The following is a 20950-nucleotide window of genomic DNA, read 5'->3' on the forward strand; positions in this document are numbered from 1 at the left end:
GTATACATGTCTTACTAACGATAGTTTAACTACACCGTTCGGTGCACATACGGCAAAATTCCGTCGGACATGATTGTGAGGCCAATTTCGTCTCTGCCGTGGTGACGTTATCGTGTCTTTCGGGATAATAGATAAATATACTCGCCCCCCCCCCCATTTTTACATAATCCTTTTGATATTTTACTTTAAAATTAAGTTTCTTTTTGTTTGATTCTTCTGACCGTGTCTTTCATAGAAATTACGTCTATTAACGCCAATTTGTAACCATAACAATATTCCCGAGATCTCCCTTTAGTTCTTTGATATGCCTTTATATTATCTGCCATTGCTAAGCACATCGCGGCCCACTCTCCTCATGTTTTTCCATCTCCTTGATCACTTGAAAATGTTTATAGTTTCGTCATATTGTAAATTTTGAGATGCCTTTTTCCATTTTTATTATTTATAAGATACACATAATGAATAAACTATTTTTTTTTTTTTTTTTTAATTTCTTGGCGTTTTAGTGTCAAGTACGCGCGGTGCATCTTTCACATAGTCAGTATCCATGTATTTGATTTTGTTGTAGATCCATCGCGCATAGTAATTTATGATAAATTAGTATAATTAGGAACGCAATTATTCAATATCCTGATAAAGTTGACTTTATGCCGAATAAAGGACAAATTTTTCAAAGTAAAGAATAAAGTTGCTCCTCTTAAGCGAATTCCGTTTTGACAATATTTAAGTTACAATTACGTCTACGAAGTAAGATGAAGTTAATTAATACTTTGGATTGTCCTCGGAGTTTCTTCAACAACAACAACACATAAGTACTCCTTGAAACTTTTACAAAGATCTTTAGGCAAACACTGACGTTCCGCTGAAGCCTCCACTTGATGTCTGATTACATATTCACTTCAAACATGCGAGGTGTATAATATGTATATACTCATTGAATTATCCTTTCCACCGTTAAATCTCATGAAAACAAAACAGTTGAAGCGGACACCAACGGCGAATCTTTATCCCCCTTTTTCCCGCATAAGACAACTCGTTAAAAGTCTTGAAGTAGACATCCAAGGTCTCTCCTCCGATGGCTTGCACGGAGCAAATAGTCCACGTCTACACTCGTGAGCTGAATGGGTCACTCGAAAAATCCATTGTCAGCATTACTATAAACTATAAATATATTGTTTTAACTTTCTTTTATTTGTCTCTTTCTCTGCCTCCCCCTCTGCCCCATCGATCAAATTCACGTGAAGCCTATAATACATTAACTGTGAATGACGTTTCAGTCGAACTCGAGCACAGAGTCGGACTCACTGCCGTTCGCCAACGAGAACGCGGGTACGATAAAACAGCGAGCCGCTCGCGCTGTCCAAGAGTACGCCAACAGCCCGAGCCACATGGCGGCCGCCCAACAACAGCATCACAATCACCACAACACGTCCTCGTCTTCGGCGAGCGTAGCCAACATTTCGTCCAGCAGCGAGCCAACAGACGTGCTGAGCGACATCGGCAACATGCTGACGAACCTCACGAATGAGCTCGACGCCATGCTCGAGGAGGAAAAGCGCCAAGGTCTCAACACATAATAACCCCCGTGGTTAACGAAAAAGACGACCACGTCTATCGTGGGGACGATATACTGTTGCCATTTGTTGCCGTTGTTGCCATATGAAGAAGGGACACAGGACCGAGATGCCGCCTCAAATCTCTCCCGTAACTGCTGCGGTGATGCTGCTGAGATGCAAGGGTGACCCGGAACACATTGTCGACGATGCGTTTTTTTTTTTTTTTTTTTTTTTTTTTTTTTTCACCCCAAGTATAAAAATACGACGGACTGACTGATTTTAGAGGACCACGGCTTGGATGTAAATGATTGGGCATTTGGTGAAAAAAAAAGGATTGATTCGGAGGAGGGAAAGTTATAACCGGGGGATCGGCGTCTTGATTGAACTTTTTTGTTGACCAATAAAGGGATGTTGGATGCAGGCTAAGGTCTTGGACGTGAATTTTTCATTTTTTCCGTAGGGCTCGATGAAATATGGATTTTTATAATTTTTAATCGTTTGATAATAGTATTGAACTGCTATTTTTGAATAAACAACTCGTTTCAAGACGATCCCCATGATTGATCTCCAAAAGCCGAGCTCTTAAACTTTTTGGGAAAAAAGTTTTTTCCAGTTGAAAAAAAAGAAAGACTTTTCACATCTTCCGCTCCTTTTTTGAAAAATTGCACTATTTATTCGTCAAGCCTTCGGTAGTCCGCGCTATACATTTGACAATGAATACTCTGATGCACAATGTCTTATTACGGTGCTGCTTTTCGGATACTGTTTTTGTAAAAAGAAAAAAAAGAAAAAAAAGAAAAAAATTAAGCTACACCTCGGCACTTTTAATCTTCACAATAATTCGTACTATGGACTCTTTATATCAATTTAAAACTGATACATTCCACAATGTATTTTAGATCTTTCGCTTCCGTCCTACCAAAGCCAATGGTAGTTTTTGTTAAAAAGACTCTTTGGACTTTACAAAATGTTGCTTCATTTTTTCACAGTAGAAAACTTTCGCAGTGATTGATTCGAACTCGATCAAGGACACGACTTTTTACGGATGACTCGATGCGATATTTTATCGATCCATACTTTTATACCTTTATACTACGTTGTTTCCACAATACTCTATACTAAAACGTGTTTTGTCTAAGCCGTACTACACTCCTCTGTTGTCCAAATCGTTTGAATTGTATGAAATTCATGTTATTCGACTTTATAAAAACGAGACAGAGTAACTTTAGCTGAGTGCGGCTTAAGTAGAACGGAACCATTAATTGTAGCACGGCTGTGAAGAAGACGGGAGCGCAGTATCTAATGCAAATGACAATTAAACTTTTCTACTTCATACAATTTAGTAAACTTAATCGATGTATCAAAAACAGTGCATAGGAATAATGAACTGCAAATCGTAGAAGTGAATCAAATAAAGTTTTAATTTTGTTATAATATTAAACCGATTGTCACTTTTATACATTGTATATTATACATCATTGTAATTTAATTGTTGTAACATCAACTTGGATTTAATGAAAGTATCGTAGTGATTCATAAATATTAATGTACCGGTAACCGTTTCTGTCGAATATTTCTTGTTTCACTCAAAACGTGACTTACGCAAGGTTTACGAACCCACACGACTGAGAATTTTACTTGAAAAATGTCCGGAAACCGTTGAAAACTCGCGTCATAAAATCAAACTAGCAGCCGTACGTTGGACGACGACACGAAAAAAAGGTAAATGTAAGAAATGAAAACAAGTCGATGAAGCCATTTCTCGACGTCCTGTGTGCCTCAGTGTAATTGTCGAAAAACGAGGGTAGAACGCGCCTCGACACATAAAATAAACAAACAGTTATTATAATTGCGTGCGACCATGAGAGGCGAATACATACATATATATATTTATATATAAGCGCAAAAAGTTAGTGAAAATAATAAAAAGAAAAAAAACACACACACTACTTAAGATTAACTTAATTATGTAAGTTTCATCGGTTTGATAACTGAAACGATGGATTCGCGTTCGACGCTAATATCGGACAGCTGACTTGTCTTGTTAACTATTGTAGGTGTATAGTTATAAATAGTATATATTATATTATATTAAAAAAGTAAAGTATGCCATGAGTGAACAGTGATTTTGAGAGATTTCGCTGTTTTATGCATTTTTTCAAACGTTAAATTTAAACGAAGTAAGTACCTTTTTCAATCAGATAGTGCGAAAGAACGATTCGTCAGAAAAAAAACTGAGTGTGCTAAAAATGAAAGCATACGTAAAATGTACAGTAAGTGTTTGTTTCGATACTTTTACATGATGTGTACGACACTTTTTGCGAAGTCGACTTTCGTGACGTCGAGATCCATGATAAAAAAAATATTGACCTCGTGTATACCAATAAAATAAAATGAAAATATCATTGGATATTAATACATGGTTCATGTAATGAGAGAAAGTGGATGGTATCTTAGTTGACGTAATATGTACCGTCGAAAAACACGTTGCCTAAGATCATTGTACGGGTGAAAAGAATGAAAAATATCTCTTTTCATCCAAAGGCGGGTAAATGAACTGTTATGATAATATGCGTGGAAAATCGGTCATTTTTGTTTGGTGTCTCATAACTTTTTTTTCTTTAAAATTATACAAACACAACTTTTTATGAAATTTATGTAGAAACAGCATTTCTCACAAAAAAGCTCTTAAACTCTAAGTCATTGTTTTCTACATGGTAACACAAACAAAATATTATAAATATATGAAAAATACATTATACTAGTTATAGTTTTTGTACAAAGGTCCGCGACTGACACGACTTTGCCAGAAGGAAAATGAGGGAGAGAGAAATGACGAAGAAAAAAAAACGCGAAGCCGTTATGGCGCTCGACCAAAGAGTCGCATTGTGAACATCGCTCATTCTCTGCCCATATTTCCCTCACGCATTGCGTTTTCATACGGAAGTGACGAGGAAAAAAAAAGTATATAAACTACGATTTGTAAACGCGAATCGGATGTCTGTATTCGTGTGTAGGTATTCACTTTGATATCGATTTTGAACTGAGCGGACGATATGTGTTACAGTGAAGAGTACTGTGATGCAGACGTTATATTATTATTATACTGGTGAACGAGTGGAAAATCAAACAAAGCGATTATTATCAGTATGATGATTGCATTTTTCCTTTGTTTGTTTCGGTTAGCACAGCTGTTTGGTATATGCTGTTAATGTATTTCCTTCTTAGTCGAGATCAATTTTATGTTACAAACTTTCTTTGGATTTATCATGATTGGGAAATACTTGCTTTTTCCTTTTAGTCTGAAATATTTAATAAATAACTTTTTTTTTTTTTTTAATCGATAACGATTCTTTTGAAATTCTTGTACATAGATGAGACTTTAGTCGATATACAATTAATTACTTTAAAATATTTTTTATAGTTTGGAGTGCAGGAAAAAAATAATGAAATGTGCGAAACTAACGTGTAAGCTAAATATGCGAACTTAAAATGCATTTTTCCAAAATAAATAATGATGTTGAAAAAAACATGAAACTTGCCCACTTGCAAGACTGATCAACAAATCACGATTTGAAGTGCTACGATTTTGCGTTGATGTTGATGACGCATCATTCCATTGCAGTGATAGAAAATCGTGTTTTATGCAATCAATGCGTTCTTATGAAAAATTTTTTAATTACCATTCTTTTTATTGATTTTAATGTACACACATCTCGTGTATAAAATTGTTAATAGTTGAACAATGACTTTACTTTATAATTTAAGAGGAATGCATCATTTGTAACAGATGTTATTTATTATGTGAGTATAATACTAACTTTACAGCAATAAAAAAAATTGTATCAAAAATAAACATCTTATCCTTATTCATTTATCCCTTAAAGAATTTTAGCTATTGACATATATGCAATCAACTCTTTCAGTTTTAATTTAGATCCTGATTATCAATAACAATCACACTTGCTGTTTAAAATAACCTAAATTATGCTTTACCTTAACGATTCGTAAGAAATTTCATATTGCTTCAATTCCCGCATGGAACCTTAGTGTGTTTGTATCGTTCGTTAAAAAATTTTAAGTAGTGTTATTAATGTTTTGTAACACGATGATTTTATTTGAATTTATATGTTTTGTTACGTCAAGTAAATCATATTCTTGCTTTATATTCGTTTGTTCATACTTTTCTATCGTAAATGACAATCGAGGATAATTTTTAAAGAATGGGGATGAAAGGCCTATTCGATAATGAGGGAGCAAGTAAGGGAATACGAACTGAAAAAGACCAGAAACTTGAAAGAGTTGTATAAAAATTGAAAAATTATGTTACTGCGATAACTGTAGGAAGATAAAAAAATAACCCGGGATTGAAAAATACTGGGAAGATAGACAGATAAAGGGAGAGATAAAAGAACAATGGGCTAGGTTAAAATGTGGGAATGTAGAAAGGGCAGGAAACAAGGATTTCTTCAGGGACGAAAGTTGCAGGGCATCGGGAAGGAACCTAAAAAAAAAGTTACATGCGAGGATATAAAGGAAAGAACTAGTGATAGATGGGTTAAAGAAGTTGAAGATTGGAAATTTTTAGGAACAAATCAGGAAACAAGAGATAAATCATTACAATTACTGGAAAGGTATTCGATCATCAGTCTATGTAAAATTAGTAAAAAATTAGAAAAATTAAATGGATGATCGAGAGCCGAGGGATTAGTTGAATAGAAGTTTAGAGAGAAAAACTGCTAATAATAAAAATTCTTCCTCCCTATTTTTCTGATGAAAATTTAAACTTCATTTTCAAAATACTTAAACATTATAGAAGATAACAATTCCAAACAAGTGTTTTTATTTATTTTAAATCATCGTGATGGGTTATTTTTTTTATCAATTTTTTTTCTTTCTCGTTAACGGAATATACATCATCTACACAATTATTTTGTTAAATCAGGTACTTTTCAGAGATCATTATGATCTTCTTAATCAATTTTTTTTATACCATGCTTATTCGAGTTTGGCCCCGACACGTTGACTAATAATTATAATCCATAGTATATACTTACTAAAAGTTTAAAATATGTATGTTACATGTATGAAACAGTGACTTGGCAATTATTATCTGTTCTGCTTTTGATCGTCAACGTTGCCTTGAACCGTGATATATTATTAAAGTGTAATAACAAACCAAGACTAATTGCACACATTGTAAACACTTCCTACACTTTGTAAATAAGTGCTACATACAAAATACCATGACTTGTTTGGCTATATTAAGAGAACTATATTAAAATGCGAAGTTCTAAAGAGACATAAACAAAGACTCGACAAAAAAAAATATTTTACAAAGAAAGATACAAGAATTTCAAAATGGATCAATACTCGACTGCCATACTTTCAGAACGTTTCTAGGACGTTTTTACCTGCTTCATACATCGTAACTATATCGTACTTGAAACTTTTTAACAACGACAAGGGCAAAAACAAATATTTCAGTGCATGCATATTTAATAAACACTAACACATTTTTAAACAAGCCAGTACATGTACATATATATACTAGTATATGTTGCCAGTCCGAAGCCTGGATGAAGTGTGACAGGAAAAATAGTGTTTGCTTCATAGCATATTCTATAACATTTATGTATTCATGGAACAATTAAAAAATATGTTAGTAAAAAACCTAAATTATTTATAACTCGTCGGTACTTAAGTTATAAGTAAGAAGGCCATGCAATAAAAATTTTTTTATATATTTCAATTCCTATACACAATGTATAGGATTTATTTTTTTACCTCCTCGTTAGAATGGAAATATTGCTGTCGATACGTTTACCAAATTCCTTTAAGTTTTGATTTTTTTTCTTTTTTTTCTTTAAAAAAATATACATGATGATTTCTTTGTACTTTTTAAATTTTGTTAACATGAACCCTAGAATTTTAATCATATTTCAGAACAAAAATTTTTTATTATAAGCCATTCAAATTATTCATTTGTATTTTAATTATTACATTTTGTAACACAAAAAAAAAATTTCAATCCAACTTCCAGAGACTGAAATCGAATAATTACATAAGGGATAATGTTTTACGTTCACAGATTAAGTGTGAAAATAATAAATAAATTTTGGAACGTTTTTCTGTGTGCATATTCATGCGAAATTTCTAGACCCTCCTTTGCTCACAAATGATTAGCAATAAGGTATACAGTAAGTGAGTATTCTTAACAGGCAGCAAAATAATAAGAAAGTTAGTCAGTAAAAAATTATGCGTACAGCTGTGGACCTTATGTATAATTATTTTTACTATTACAAGAAACGTCATTATTTTTTAGGAGACATAAGTTTACTGATGGCTATGGCGTATTTTATTTCGTGACCTTCTTGTTTATAACCTAAGTACTAGTGTGTTATGAATAATTTAGGTTTTTTACTAATATTTTTTTAAAGTGTTCCATGAATATGTAAACAATAATAAACATTACAGTAGACAGAAAACTGACACTGGTATTCAGTAAAGATGATAATGTTTTTTTTTTAATTTTACAGATCCACTCAGATAGATCTCTCATTTATTAAAACTCAAATTAATAAATTTTGTTGTCCGACAGTTGCATATTACTAAATATTGAAAATTCTTACCATCGGGAAGAAAAAGTACAACCAAAATCGTTCAGTTAAAATCATAAATCGCTTTATTCATTAAAATAATCGTGTAATGTGTTGCATATTACCTTGAAAAAAAAAAAAAAAAACAAAACAAAAAAACAAAAATGATTGAAGATGAATAACGAAGCTTGCTTGGAATTGTTATGTTCTATAATATTAAGGTACTTTAAAAATCAAGTTTTAATTATTATCAAAAAAATAGGAGGAAACAACTTTTTTGATCAAAATATAATTTTAGGAGTCTAACTCAGTGAGGTACAACTCTACATTGTAATATCTGAGTTTTCGGAAAGAAGTTAAGTATTTTATCAGTATAAAATATATATATATATATATATATATATATATATATATATACATATATATACATATATATATATAATTTTTACGTTCTGATAAACAGCTCTCCCTTTTTCTCTCTTTCTCCTTTAGCCATAAAATAATTGGTTCGTAAGAATAAGTGAGTTTGTTAAAATTTTTACTTTCAAAAACAGTGTAAATAATAGTTTAAGTAAAAAGTTTAGGACTTACACGAAGTATACTAAAGTTTGGTATAATGTTTTATACTTTGTGGATTATATAAACCCAAGTCATAGAGATTTGTGATGTCCAAATTGTTGAGTACATACTCGGTATAGATGATTGCATTAAAAGATATCTAAATCTTACTAAGTATTCTAACTATAGGGAGGGGGGGGTGAAATAGTCTATGGGTTTCTAGATTATATAGGTTCAAAATATAGGCCCAAATATAGGTTTAAAACTTTTAAAATTGGAGCAAAGCACGAAAGCTTAAGGTTAGATTTAGGAGAATTGAATCGACACAGACAAACAAAATAAAAAAACAAAAGGATGGCATTGCCAGACTACAAACGTTTACTTATGAACATAAAGTCATAAAATCGATAGCGGGTGCGGCGGACTCATTGTAAAGTAACATTAAAAAATTTAACTAACATAAAACTTCTTTCATTAAAGTTATTACTAATTTTAATAGCCTATGACACATTAAAATTTGCAACTAACCTTCTATTAAAATTTGGGATTGGTTTGTTCCAAAAATCCTAAGATTTTTGAGAACATACAACAAATGCTTTTCTTTATAAAATCATAAAAATGTTTATTTATAAAAGCCATAAAAAAGTTATACAAATTTAATTATCTAAACATTCTCAACATAAAAAAGAGATTCACACTGGCACTCGTCAGACTAACATTAGCAAAAATTCTAAAATAAATCACAAGTGACTAGTTACTCGAAATGACAATTAACTTGGTTGTCGTGTTCAGACTAGTCAGAAAAATCACAAAATTTATCAATGCAAACGCTTGAAGCTGTTATGTTTGCGATAGCAGGTACCCATGCCATGGCACTCAAGCTTGTCACAGTACCCCGTTACTGTGCACCTCGCTGGCAGCAGCATCTGCCAACTTTCGTCGTTTCGTCGGGATATTCATCAAATTGCACTCGGACTGCATTTTTGTCAACAGACGCTTCCTTTGCGATTGTAAATTGTAGCTAGAACTATAAAAAAATACAAAAAATAACGTGAAAAAACAAACTAAATGTATCATTACAAAAAAAAAAAAAAAATCCTCACTTGTTATGATATAATGGCCGAGGCACCTGCTTTATATCCAGGGTCGTCTGCTGCTGTTGCTGGCGTTGGGTCAGCAGGATTGATGGCTGCGGGCAAAATACCTTCTGTGACTGGTGGATCCGACGGTTCTTAGGACTGATCTCTTTGTTGTTGTCCGTGAATATCATGCACTTGGTAAATTTAGATACCTCCCCATTTTTTGGGGACTTGTTCTCATCGTCGTCATCGCTGCTGAAAATAATAACGGAGGCTGCAGGTGAAGGAGTGTCGTAAATTGTGATCATTTGCTGCCAGCCATACAAGCCCTCGGCTGGATGCTCGTTCTGCTGGTGAAGATGGTGTTTACTCGAGGATAATGAAGATGAAGATGAAGACAACGAGTGATGGTTTTGGTGTGACGTCAAAGATGCCGAGGATTGTATCGGCTGTAACGACGACTGCCATAACAACGACGATGGCAATGGAGACTGAGTCGTTGACAGGGGTGAGTATTGTAGTTCACCCCAGCCACTGTTCCTTGGGGGCATGTTCTCTTTCACGCGCTTCTTCACGGGGTTGAGTTGTTGCTGTTTCTTCTTATGCTCGTGGCATCGGTGCTGCACCTCACTGACAGCAGCAACTGCCAACTTTTGTCGTTTCGTTGACTCATTCATCACATTAAACTCCGCCAAAGGACGTTTTTTTTTCAATTGAAAGGAGCAGCCAGACCTACAAAAAAAAAAATAAATGAAAAAAAAATTGTAAAGTTACATTTAAAAAAGGCATACAAAATACATCGTTATTAAAAGAAAAAAAAAAAAAAACAGAAAATAATGCTTACTTGATATGGTGCTGAGGCTCAGGCATGTACTTCATGGGTCGAGCATGTTGGGTCGTTGACTGATCATGTTGGGTCTGAATTCTGTATACCGCTCTTGATGTCGATTCAGTACTGTAAAACAACAAAAGAATGAAATAAGCGAGATCCTTGTAACATTAACCGATTAAATGTTCAAATAGCTGTGCAGTATATTAACCCTTTTTCCTGGAACTCGTCGTCGTCGTCGCTGCTGATATTAATGACAGACGCCCCAGGTGAAGGCGTGTCGTAAATCATGATCTTTTGCTGTCTGCCATGCAGCCCTTCAACTCGATGATCATTTTGTTGTTGCAGGTGGTGTTCGCTTGATGACAACGAAGATGAGGACAAAGACGATGAGTTATGGTCATGGTGCGATGTCAAGGTAGCCAAAGATTGTGATGCCAGTATCGACTGCAACGATGGAGTCCACAACTGTTGAATAGCATTGTGCTGGCTAAGTATTTCTTCCCAGGGATGCACGATTGTGGCCATCTGCCTGCCATCATCGGGATAGGGTGTTTACACCACGTTCTGTGGATTTTCACACCAAAACAAAAGCAGAGCTATGTATTACAATCGAATGTACAAGAATACTGAGTATAGGAGCAGTAGTAGTACTTACCGTCAAAAGCTTCTGCCGATCGGTCACCATCGCCTGCTGCGAAATGATGGAAGGCTGTATCTGTAGTTGCGTCTGTGGGGCCCAGGGAGGCTGGGCCAAAATAACGTGCTTGGTCAGGCTGGGCATGATCTGATAGCCAGGTTGTGGGCATAGAATATCCTGCACCAGTTGTTGCGGGAAGTCGTGGACCCCACTTTGGCCTCCGATCGAGCTGATAGACGAGCTATAATACTGGGTGGTTTGGCAACCATTGTTGGACCTGTACATCTCATAAAGGTCATTGTAGCCAGGCTGCGTAGTTCGGTATTGGAGTACCAGACGCTGCACTTGGTTGTTACCAGTGGTGCTGTTGGACGTCGGCTCGTGGAAGTTTGCCATGACGGATGATAGTGCTGGCTGAGGTGCGGGAGTGGGTTGGTGGTACGGCCAACTGTTTGTCAAGTCACTGGTACGGTTTTTGACGAGGTGGGTCAGGGTGACGAAGGCGGGGTTCAAGGCTTTGTCTAATGTTGTACGGCACTCCTGGCAAATGAAATGACAATTGTAAATTCAATTTTGCTACGTCAAAAGTGCATTTTGTTCTTGCAAAGAGAAATTATTCGTTCAATTAAATTTTACTACCTGGTCCATCGTGAGCATCCTCTTGAGTAGATCAATAAACTCTTGGCGATCGGCCTTTTCGGCAAAACATTGGCCTTCTTCATGATCTGTAGTAACGTAACCAATGTTGTCGAGAGAATCAAAGATGTACGTTCTGTTTTCTTTGAAATTAACGCTAGTCTCGGCTTCGTATTCATTGGGAGTTTTGAGACGCCAAAACGAACACGTGCCTAAAAGAACAAAAACAATGCCAACATATGAAAATCCGAGGTTTAATTAGGAACTATTGTCATAAAAAGCGAGTGGAAAGACGAAAATGCGAATAATGAAAAACACTTACGATCGGCAGTGTCAGTTTTATTTAAAAAGTACATCCCATCTGCATCCTGACAGAAGAACTTGCTTGTTTTGCTAGCATTGTTGAGCATTTCTTCGGTTTGCAGGCCTTGAGTCTGGCTAATGTAGCGAATCTGGTCGTACTCTGAACTACCGGGGTAAAGAGGCCAACCCATGAATAGCTCAGCGACGACGCAGCCGAGCGACCACATGTCAATAGCCTCGGAAAATGGAAGACCAAGTACAATCTCTGGGGCACGGTAGTATCGTGTCTGGACGTAACTATTACAGACGGCCTTGGATATGTGACAGGCCGAGCCGAAGTCGATCACTTTGATACGGTAGGGCTGTCGAATGGGGTCAACCAGCATGATGTTGTCCGGCTTCAGGTCCGTGTGGATCAAACCCAGTTGCTGTAAGATTGGCAGTTATTTTGTTTATTTGTGTTAACTTGTTTTATTTTATTTTTAAATTATCGTGCAACTAGCTCTTACTGGTATACTTGACTGTCATTACGTGAACGTAAATAAAAAAATTTCTTATTTAAAAAAAATTCGAACAAATAGTTCCCGAAACAAAAAGAAAAAAGAAAAAATAAGATTTCTCTTACTTTGAGTTTGAGAAACGCCGTAAGAACCTGCTGGAGAATCGGCCTAATGCACTCGAGTGGCAAAGGTGAGAATCGATGTTGCTCCATAAAGTCATAAAGACTCTGTTCCAGAATCTCAAATACTAAGCAGGGGTGCGATTTGTGCTGAAAGAATTCGTAGGCACGTACGATGTTGAACTGATCCGCATTTTCTTTATTGAGACGTAACAGGTTGGAGATCTGTAGAATTGAAAAAAAATACAATAAGTTTACTTCAAGCCATACTTGTATGTAAGAGTTTATGGTGCATACTCACCTTGATTTGACCCTGCTGAATGTACAATGGATGGTTTTTCAGAATTTTTATGGCCACTTTCTCATTAGTGCCTCTTTTTAAGCATTTGACGACCTACGGAGTTAAAAAAAAGTTAAAGAAGTAGATAATGACAACGGGGTAATTGCATTTTTTAACTTATTTTTTTGGTGGAGGTGGTGAAGGTGATTTGTGGCTGTTTTTTCTTGTGTAGAATACACAATACAAGCAACTCTATGACGCATAGGATGTACATACATATATGTATATAAGTCATTCAACGAGAATCGGCATATTTTAAGAGACGAAATGTATACAAACGCTCAAAACGGGTTTTTAATAGTAAAAATTTTTTTTTTTATCGTCCGTGACCATGAAAATTAAAATTTTTTGGAACCTGCGAGATCCGTACTTGAAAAACTTTTACGACGAGTTCTTTTATTTATTGTTTTTTAAATAGGAGCGTTACGGGCTCAAATGAAATTTCGTAATTATTAAAAGTAACGAATTTCTTTCCATAAGAATTCCAATTTATTCCTACATTATTATCATCTTCTTGCCATTAACATTTATTAAAGTCAATATCCAAATCGATAATCCAATATGTGACCATTTTTTCGCTTCTGCCTTTATTTTTAGTACATTTGTAAAATTTTTATGGTACATTACGTCACTAGGGCACAAAGTGCAAACATAAGCGCTCGAAGGACGCGATTGTTGTATGTTAGTGTCCGAGTCGCGTATAATGTTTTTCTTACCAAGGGCCCAAAGTGCGACTGCCGCTTTGCGCCCTTGGAATCACTTTGGGCCCAAGGGCAGAAAAGTTTTATGCACCCTCCAGGCCCAACATACTTTTCTGACCTAGGGCCCAAAGTGATTTACTGGGCGCAAAGTGTGCTCACGGGCGCAAAATTGCACGTTGCGCCCTTTGTAAAAAACAATATACGCGACTCGGTCACTCACACCAATCTACAACAAGCGTGCATTGAGAGAAATTTTTTATAAATCTTATAGTAAATGCCCATAAAAATTACCGTTAAGAACAGTACACGTGGGACTAGGTCGTTACTCCGGACTTTTTACCTAACCTTAACAATTTTTACCATTACGTCCAGTAAAAATTATCGGGCTCCCAACAAAAATTTCCCTCATTTAAGGTTGCGCTCTACGCTACCATCAGGTCGATAAGTTAAATACCTTGAATTAACTGGCGCTCTGTTCCGTAATCTGGCCAGTTAAAATAGCAGACGACAGTCAACAGCGATGAAATCTTCACTTTTTTCTCGACTTTTACGTCGTCTGCTGTTTTAACTTGCAGATTACGGAATATATTTGTTGACTTACTGACCTGACGGTAACGTATAGAGCGCAAATTTAAATTACTTGCTGGGGCCGTACCATATAACTATTTTTCTGTACATCGGCCTATGTTATAACATAGGCCCGCAAAGCTAAAAAAAGTTATATGGTACGGATCCTGTTGACGACGATTGCGGAAAACACCCCAAGCGGCGTTACCACCACGACCTATACGTATAACTTTACAGTCTCTGATTTTATCATTCTGGTAAAGAGAGCACGGTGTAAGATGTACTTGAAGTTATGTAAAGTAATTAAAGAAATTACTACCAAGTAATGCCATATGGTCGATATTATTGAATCATATGAATATCTCTATTTTTAGAGGTCAACTTTTAAGTAAAAAATAGATTGTAAACTTGCCGCAAACAGCATAAACCACGTTAACTTTTTATTATCTATCTATTTAATTAGATGCGGCTGGTTTGTAATTATCAAAATGACTTTGCTGTAAATAGCAATAGTTATTTGGATCAGCGCCATCTAGAGGTCTTAATTTTTTGGCCAAAAGTGGCTCCTGAAATTCTCAATTAAAGCATTCTGAATTAGAGCCATTTAGTCTATTACAAACCAGCCGCAACTTATGATGAAGCTATAAACCATAAAAATAACAATAAATGTGTTTCAGGCGGCAAGTTAACAATCCATTTTCTACCAAAAAATCGACCTGCTATGTGTTTGTACTTTTGAAGATAAATTTTTAAGCATTAGATAGATTGTTAACTTGCCGCCAAAAACACATGTATTGTTATTTTTTTATTTTATAGCTCTACTATAAGTTGCGGCTGGTTTATAATTGACTAAATGGCTCTAATCCTGAATGCTCTGATTGAGAATTTTAGGAGCCACTTTTGACCAAAAAATAAAGACCGCTAGATAGCGCTGATCCAAAATAATTATTGCTACTTACAGTAAAGTCACTTTATCAGTTATAAACTAGCCGCAAATAATTTCATAAACAGACGATAAATAGTTGACATTTTTTGTGCTACTTGCGGCAAGTTCACAATATGTATTTTACCTGTAAATGGACCCTAAAAAGTATAAATATTCCACTTATCTTATACGGCTCATAAAATCTACCATATTTACAAAATTAAAATACTTTAGACCTTTTATCATTAACTCGCAGAAGCACAGCCCTTCAACTTTCTAGTTTAAATAAACAGCTAACTTATATAATATGTACATACCCAGATTTGTGTTACAGAAATCTTGAACAATGATTAAATAGATACGTAAAGTAATACGTCCAAAAGAGACAACTAAAGAAAAAAAGTTTAATAAAGAAGTTCAGTTACACAGGAAGTCTTCTAAAAATGGAGCATTGGATCTCACTTAATTTAGATTGCTTTACAATTTATCTTTTACCTGAAAATCGACCTCCAGAACTATCAATATTCTACTTATGTTGTATTGCTCATAAAATCGACAATATTTATAAAATTACAATACTCTTGACCTTTTACTATTAACTAATAAAAGAACAGCCCTTTATCTTTAGATTTCCAATAAACAGTTAACTTATATAATATGTACATAACAAAATTTGTGTTACAGAAATCGTGAATCACGATCAAATATACATGTAAATTAATCAGTCGAAAAGAGACAACTGAAGAAAAAAGGTCTTAAAAAGAAGCAGCCACACGAAGAGTCTCCTGAAATGGAGCATCGGATCTCACTAATTGAAAAATACATTCATTACAGAGATGTAAATTTTAAGTGTTATAAGTGAACAAAGAACCCAACCTTCTCTGATCACTTTTCGTGTGACTGTGCTTCTTTTTTAGGCCATTTTTCTTCGGTTGTCTCTTTAATGGACTGATTAATTTGTGCTTACATGAGTGAATGGTAAAAGGTCAAGAGTGTTGTAATTTTGTAAATATTGTCGATTTTATGAGCCATATAAAATATGTAGTATATTGATGTAGAAACTTGCCGCAAGTAGCACAAAAAATGTCAACTATTTATCGTCTATTTATAAAATTATTTGCGGCTGGTTTATAACTAATAAAGTGACTTTACTGTAAGTAGCAATAATTGTTTTGGATTAGCGCCATCTAGCGGTCTTTATTTTTTGGTCAAAAGTGGCTCCTAAAATTCTCAATCAGAGCATTCAGGATTAGAGCCATTTAGTCAATTAAAAACCAGCCGCAACTTATAGTAAAGCTATTAAATAAAAAAATAAAAATACGTGTGTTTTTGGCGGCAAGTTAACAATCCATCTTATGCTTTAAAATTTATCTTTAAAAGTACAAACACATAGCAGGTCGATTTTTTGGTAAAAAATAGATTGTTAACTTGCTGCCTAAAACACATGTATTGTTATTTTTTTATTTTATAGCTTCATCATAAGTTGCGGCTGGTTTGTAATAGACTAAATGGCTCTAATTAAAAATGCTCTGATTAAGAATTTTAGGAGCCACTTTTGGCCAAAAAATTAAGACCGCTAGATGGCGCTGATCCAAATAACTTGTGGGGACCCTCACTACCACATGGTCACTACTGCTCTCCGTCTTTCTCCAACCATTCGCTAGGGGTCCAACCATTGAAGTTAACCTACTCGCAAGTGCCCGGATTTTCATGTTGGTTAATTTATAAGGGCGTTTGAGATTGAGCTAGGGTACCCCCACCAATAAAGGTGTTTAAGGCAGGGAGCACGTCATCAGCCTTACTGATGAGTCCTGGCGTGCTCCCGGGACGAAACATCACACAATCTTTTCTCTCTTATCATGGCATCACTCGATCGCCATATTGGTGACCCCGAAAATTTGAACATATGCAACCTTCTAATAGCATCTCCGTATTCTCTACGCCTCGGGACAGCAACTAGCTTCCTTCCTCTCTTTCTCCGACATGACCTCTGGTCTCGGTCGTGGCTAGAGCTTCTGCTCGCCTCTCTCTAGGACTCTACAAGAGCGTGGAGGATTCAGAGATCTACCCTATCAACTTCTTTCTCCCCTATCTTGCCTTCTGTTAATACACCACATCTTGCACGTCATACACACGTTACCGCGTACTTCTCACATATCGTCACCACTCCTTCATCCTGCCATTCCGGCGTCGTAACTGGAAGGGGAGTGTGTGTGGGAACCCTCACTACCACATGGTCACTACTGCTCTCCGTCTTTCTCCAACCATCCGCTAGGGGTCCAACCATTGAAGTTAACCTACTCGCAAGTGCCCGGATTTTCATGTTGGTTAATTTATAAGGGCGTTTAAGATTGAGCTAGGGTACCCCCACCAATATAGGTGTCTAAGGCAGGGAGCATGTCATCAGCCTTACTGATGAGTCCTGGCGTGCTCCCGGGACGAAACATCACACAATCTTTTTTCTCTTATCATGGCATCACTTGATCGCCATAAACTATTGCTATTTACAGCAAAGTCATTTTGATAATTACAAACCAGCCGCATCTAATTTTATAGATAGATAATAAAAAGTTGACGTGGTTTATGCTGTTTGCGGCAAGTTTACAATAAATTTTTTACTTAAAAGTCGACCTTTAAAAATCGAGATATTCATATGGTTTAATAAAATCGACCATATGGCATTACTTAGTAGTAATTTCTTTAATTACTACACATAACTTCAAGTACATCTTACACCGTGCTCTCTTTACCAGAATGATAAAATCAGAGGCTGTTAAGTTACGTATAGGTCGTGGTGGTAACGCCGCTTAGGGGGTGTTTTCCGCAATCGTCGTCAACAGCAAGTAATTTAAATTTGCGCTCTGTACGTGACTGTCAGATCAGTAAGTCAACAAGACAACAAATATATTTCGTAATCTGCAAGTTAAAACAGCAGACGACGTGAAAGTCGAGAAAAAAGTGAAGATTTCATCGCTGTTGACTGTCGTCTGCTATTTTAACTGGCCAGATTACGGGACAGAGCGCCAGTTAATTCAAGGTAGTTAACTTATCGACCTGATGGTAGCGTAGAGCGCAACCTTAAATTACTTGCTGGTGACGATTGTGGAAAACACCCATTAAGTGAATGTTGAAGTAAACTGAAACATTTTAAAATACAAATTATTTTTCATACAAAAACCCATAAGTTTAACTGCAGACGCTAATTTAATGCCAAGTGTAGTTGCAATATTTTGATAAATGTTTCAGATTACAGTTTTGATTTTACTGTATACCCCTAATGAAAATAACTCGTAGCATCGAAGCAGCTATGAAAATGAGCGTTTCTTTAAACTGTGGTATTTGAAATTTACTTATCACAAGTTAGAAAATAAAGAAAAGAAGAAAATGAATACAACAATGAGTACTTCATTGCCTACGTTTGGCAACAGTATACTGCAATTAACATTTGGGTGTACAGACTATATACTATTCAGCGGCTTACTTGGCATCAGCCTTTTAGTAGGATTTTACTTTGGTTTTTTTAGCAAACAAGATAGTGCATCTGAATATTTGTTTGGTGGAAAACACATGTCGTACATTCCTGTCTTTACAAGTATTTAAGCAAAGTATTTTTAGATCTTACATTATTTGATTTTATGTTCTGTATTGACTACTGGTGGATATATATTTTTTTAGCATCATTTTAGATTTTTGCCAAAAAAAGAATATGTGACTGTACCGTTACAAGATATTGTACCAAAAAAAGTCAAATTGTAAACATTAAAAAAACATCGCACTAAAAAATCATGAAACGAGCTCCCTTTAAAATACTATTGGTAAGTGTTTTTTCAGGTCCCATTTCTCTAACAATTTCTGAATTAATTACTGTTACTGTAAATCCTTCGTCTCAAATAGCTCATAAAAAAATTGCCCAGGCTGACAATACGGCCGAATTACTGTGAAGCACCGACAAACTGATAATTGTATGCAAGGCGTTGGTCAATACTCCCTCCAATGTCGAAATGATCATATTGGACCGAATTCTCAAAAACTGTATTGGTCCTGGACTGTTAGCTGGTTCTGTCAAATAATAGTAGCTGCCATGTACTAGCCATATACGTTGTCGATACTTAGTCAATACTTAGAGAAAAAAAAATAATTTTAACCTCAAGAGATCCTACATGTCATTTGTTTTTAATTATTTGTAGCCTAAAGTCATACTTTGTGCGGGACATACAAATTCATATATAGCATATATTTTCAAAGATATTCCAGTGATTTAAACAAATACTTCTATTGAATTCTTTGCAGTAATTGTGCCATATGATCGTGCATTGCAATTTTCGTCTTACAACGGGAAGAAAGAGAAGTGAAAAAAATAACCCAAGTTTGTTTACGTAAAACTGGAAAAATGCTTTCGTATTCAACACTTATTTACAAAAACGTCTGTACAAAAGCGGGGAAGAAAATAGACAAAAATTAGAGAAAATACTGTTTTTAAAATTAATCCAGTTATAAATTGTACTGCATGGTAAATTTTGGACCAATATGATCATTTTAACAACCATACAACTACGGATCAGTATTGGCGAGCAGTATTGTCAATAATGGGTACCTACCGGTGTTGGGTCACTGTTGGGCCGTGTTGGCTTTCTTTCATGGAAGTGTGAATCAATTTTAAATTTTTTAAATCAATCACGAATTGAGGTACTATTCTTACTAACATTATTGATTTTAATCATAATTCTGAACTTCTGATCTGGCGCTCACATGTTTCCTAGCTTTGCTAACTCTGACTTTCCGGGAAGATGATTGAGAAATATTTTGCAACCGACTCAAATTTTTGTTGGAATGTGAAAGTATATGATGATGGCTGGAGCATAGCTGTCACGGATTATTTTTAAAAATCGTGACGAGAATACCTTTGTCTCAAACAATTACAACACAGTTTTGTATCCTTACACCTCTCCATTTTTTAAAACGCAGTGCTTTAAAAAAATCTCGACAGTATGAAATATCGTATAGTATCATAAAGTACTCCTTTTTAAAATAATATTTTAATTTAGGTTTTAAAAATCTAAAAATTTAATTAGTTTAGCAGTTTTTTAATGGTGAAGAACTTTGATTTCTTACTTCTTGGACAAACATTCAGTTGGGGTCCAACAAATTTTTTTTTACCACTGATAAATAAAAATCAAGAATTCATTATTTATTTATTAATTTTTAAATGATAAAAAAGATGAGATAGCAAAGATAAACTGGTCGGAAGTTACAGGTTCCCACCAAATCTAGAGATTAAAGTTTGAATACATTGAAAAAGGATTTATACTGCTAATTAATATGACATCATGTTCTACGTCTAAAAAGAAATTGGTATGGTAAAAATGGACGTTGATTCTTTAATGGAATCTCTTTACAACCCGTTAAATATTTGCATAAAAAATGTGTAACTTGTGAAACCTGGCTTTCTATGAATAATAAAAGAATGTTTTCCTCAATAATTAGACAAGTTTGTAAGCAAATTAAATACCTCAAGGACTCAAGGATATGATAGACTACAGAGTAGAAAAACAAATAAAACTGGAAAACTATAAGTACAGTACAAAGTTATGTATTTAA

At 35.2% G+C, this 20950-nt stretch overlaps 1 protein-coding gene and 1 pseudogene across 3 annotated transcripts in view; one reads left to right on the plus strand and one right to left on the minus strand.

The window, feature by feature from the left end:
- The window catches only part of ckn (CRK like proto-oncogene, adaptor protein), a 205130-nt gene extending 203350 nt beyond the window's left edge, over positions 1–1780 (plus strand). For 2 of the 3 annotated variants that reach the window (XM_014350534.2, XM_023390842.2), the window contains exon 7: positions 1278–1780. In XM_014350534.2, the coding sequence (XP_014206020.2) occupies positions 1278–1577 (300 nt within the window). In that variant the 3' untranslated portion in view covers positions 1578–1780. The remainder of the gene's footprint in view (positions 1–1277) is intronic. The other variant, XM_089595928.1, reaches the window with a different exon arrangement.
- Positions 1781–9598: 7818 nt separating this feature from the next.
- Positions 9599–20950, minus strand: part of LOC106637639 (homeodomain-interacting protein kinase 2-like) — a 37181-nt pseudogene continuing 25829 nt past the window's right edge.

This window comes from Copidosoma floridanum, unplaced genomic scaffold (genome assembly GCF_036245765.1).
Source record: "Copidosoma floridanum isolate Cflo_tuat_1 unplaced genomic scaffold, Cflo_Japanese_pri ptg000029l, whole genome shotgun sequence".
In the NCBI taxonomy this organism is placed as follows: Eukaryota; Metazoa; Arthropoda; class Insecta; order Hymenoptera; family Encyrtidae; genus Copidosoma; species Copidosoma floridanum.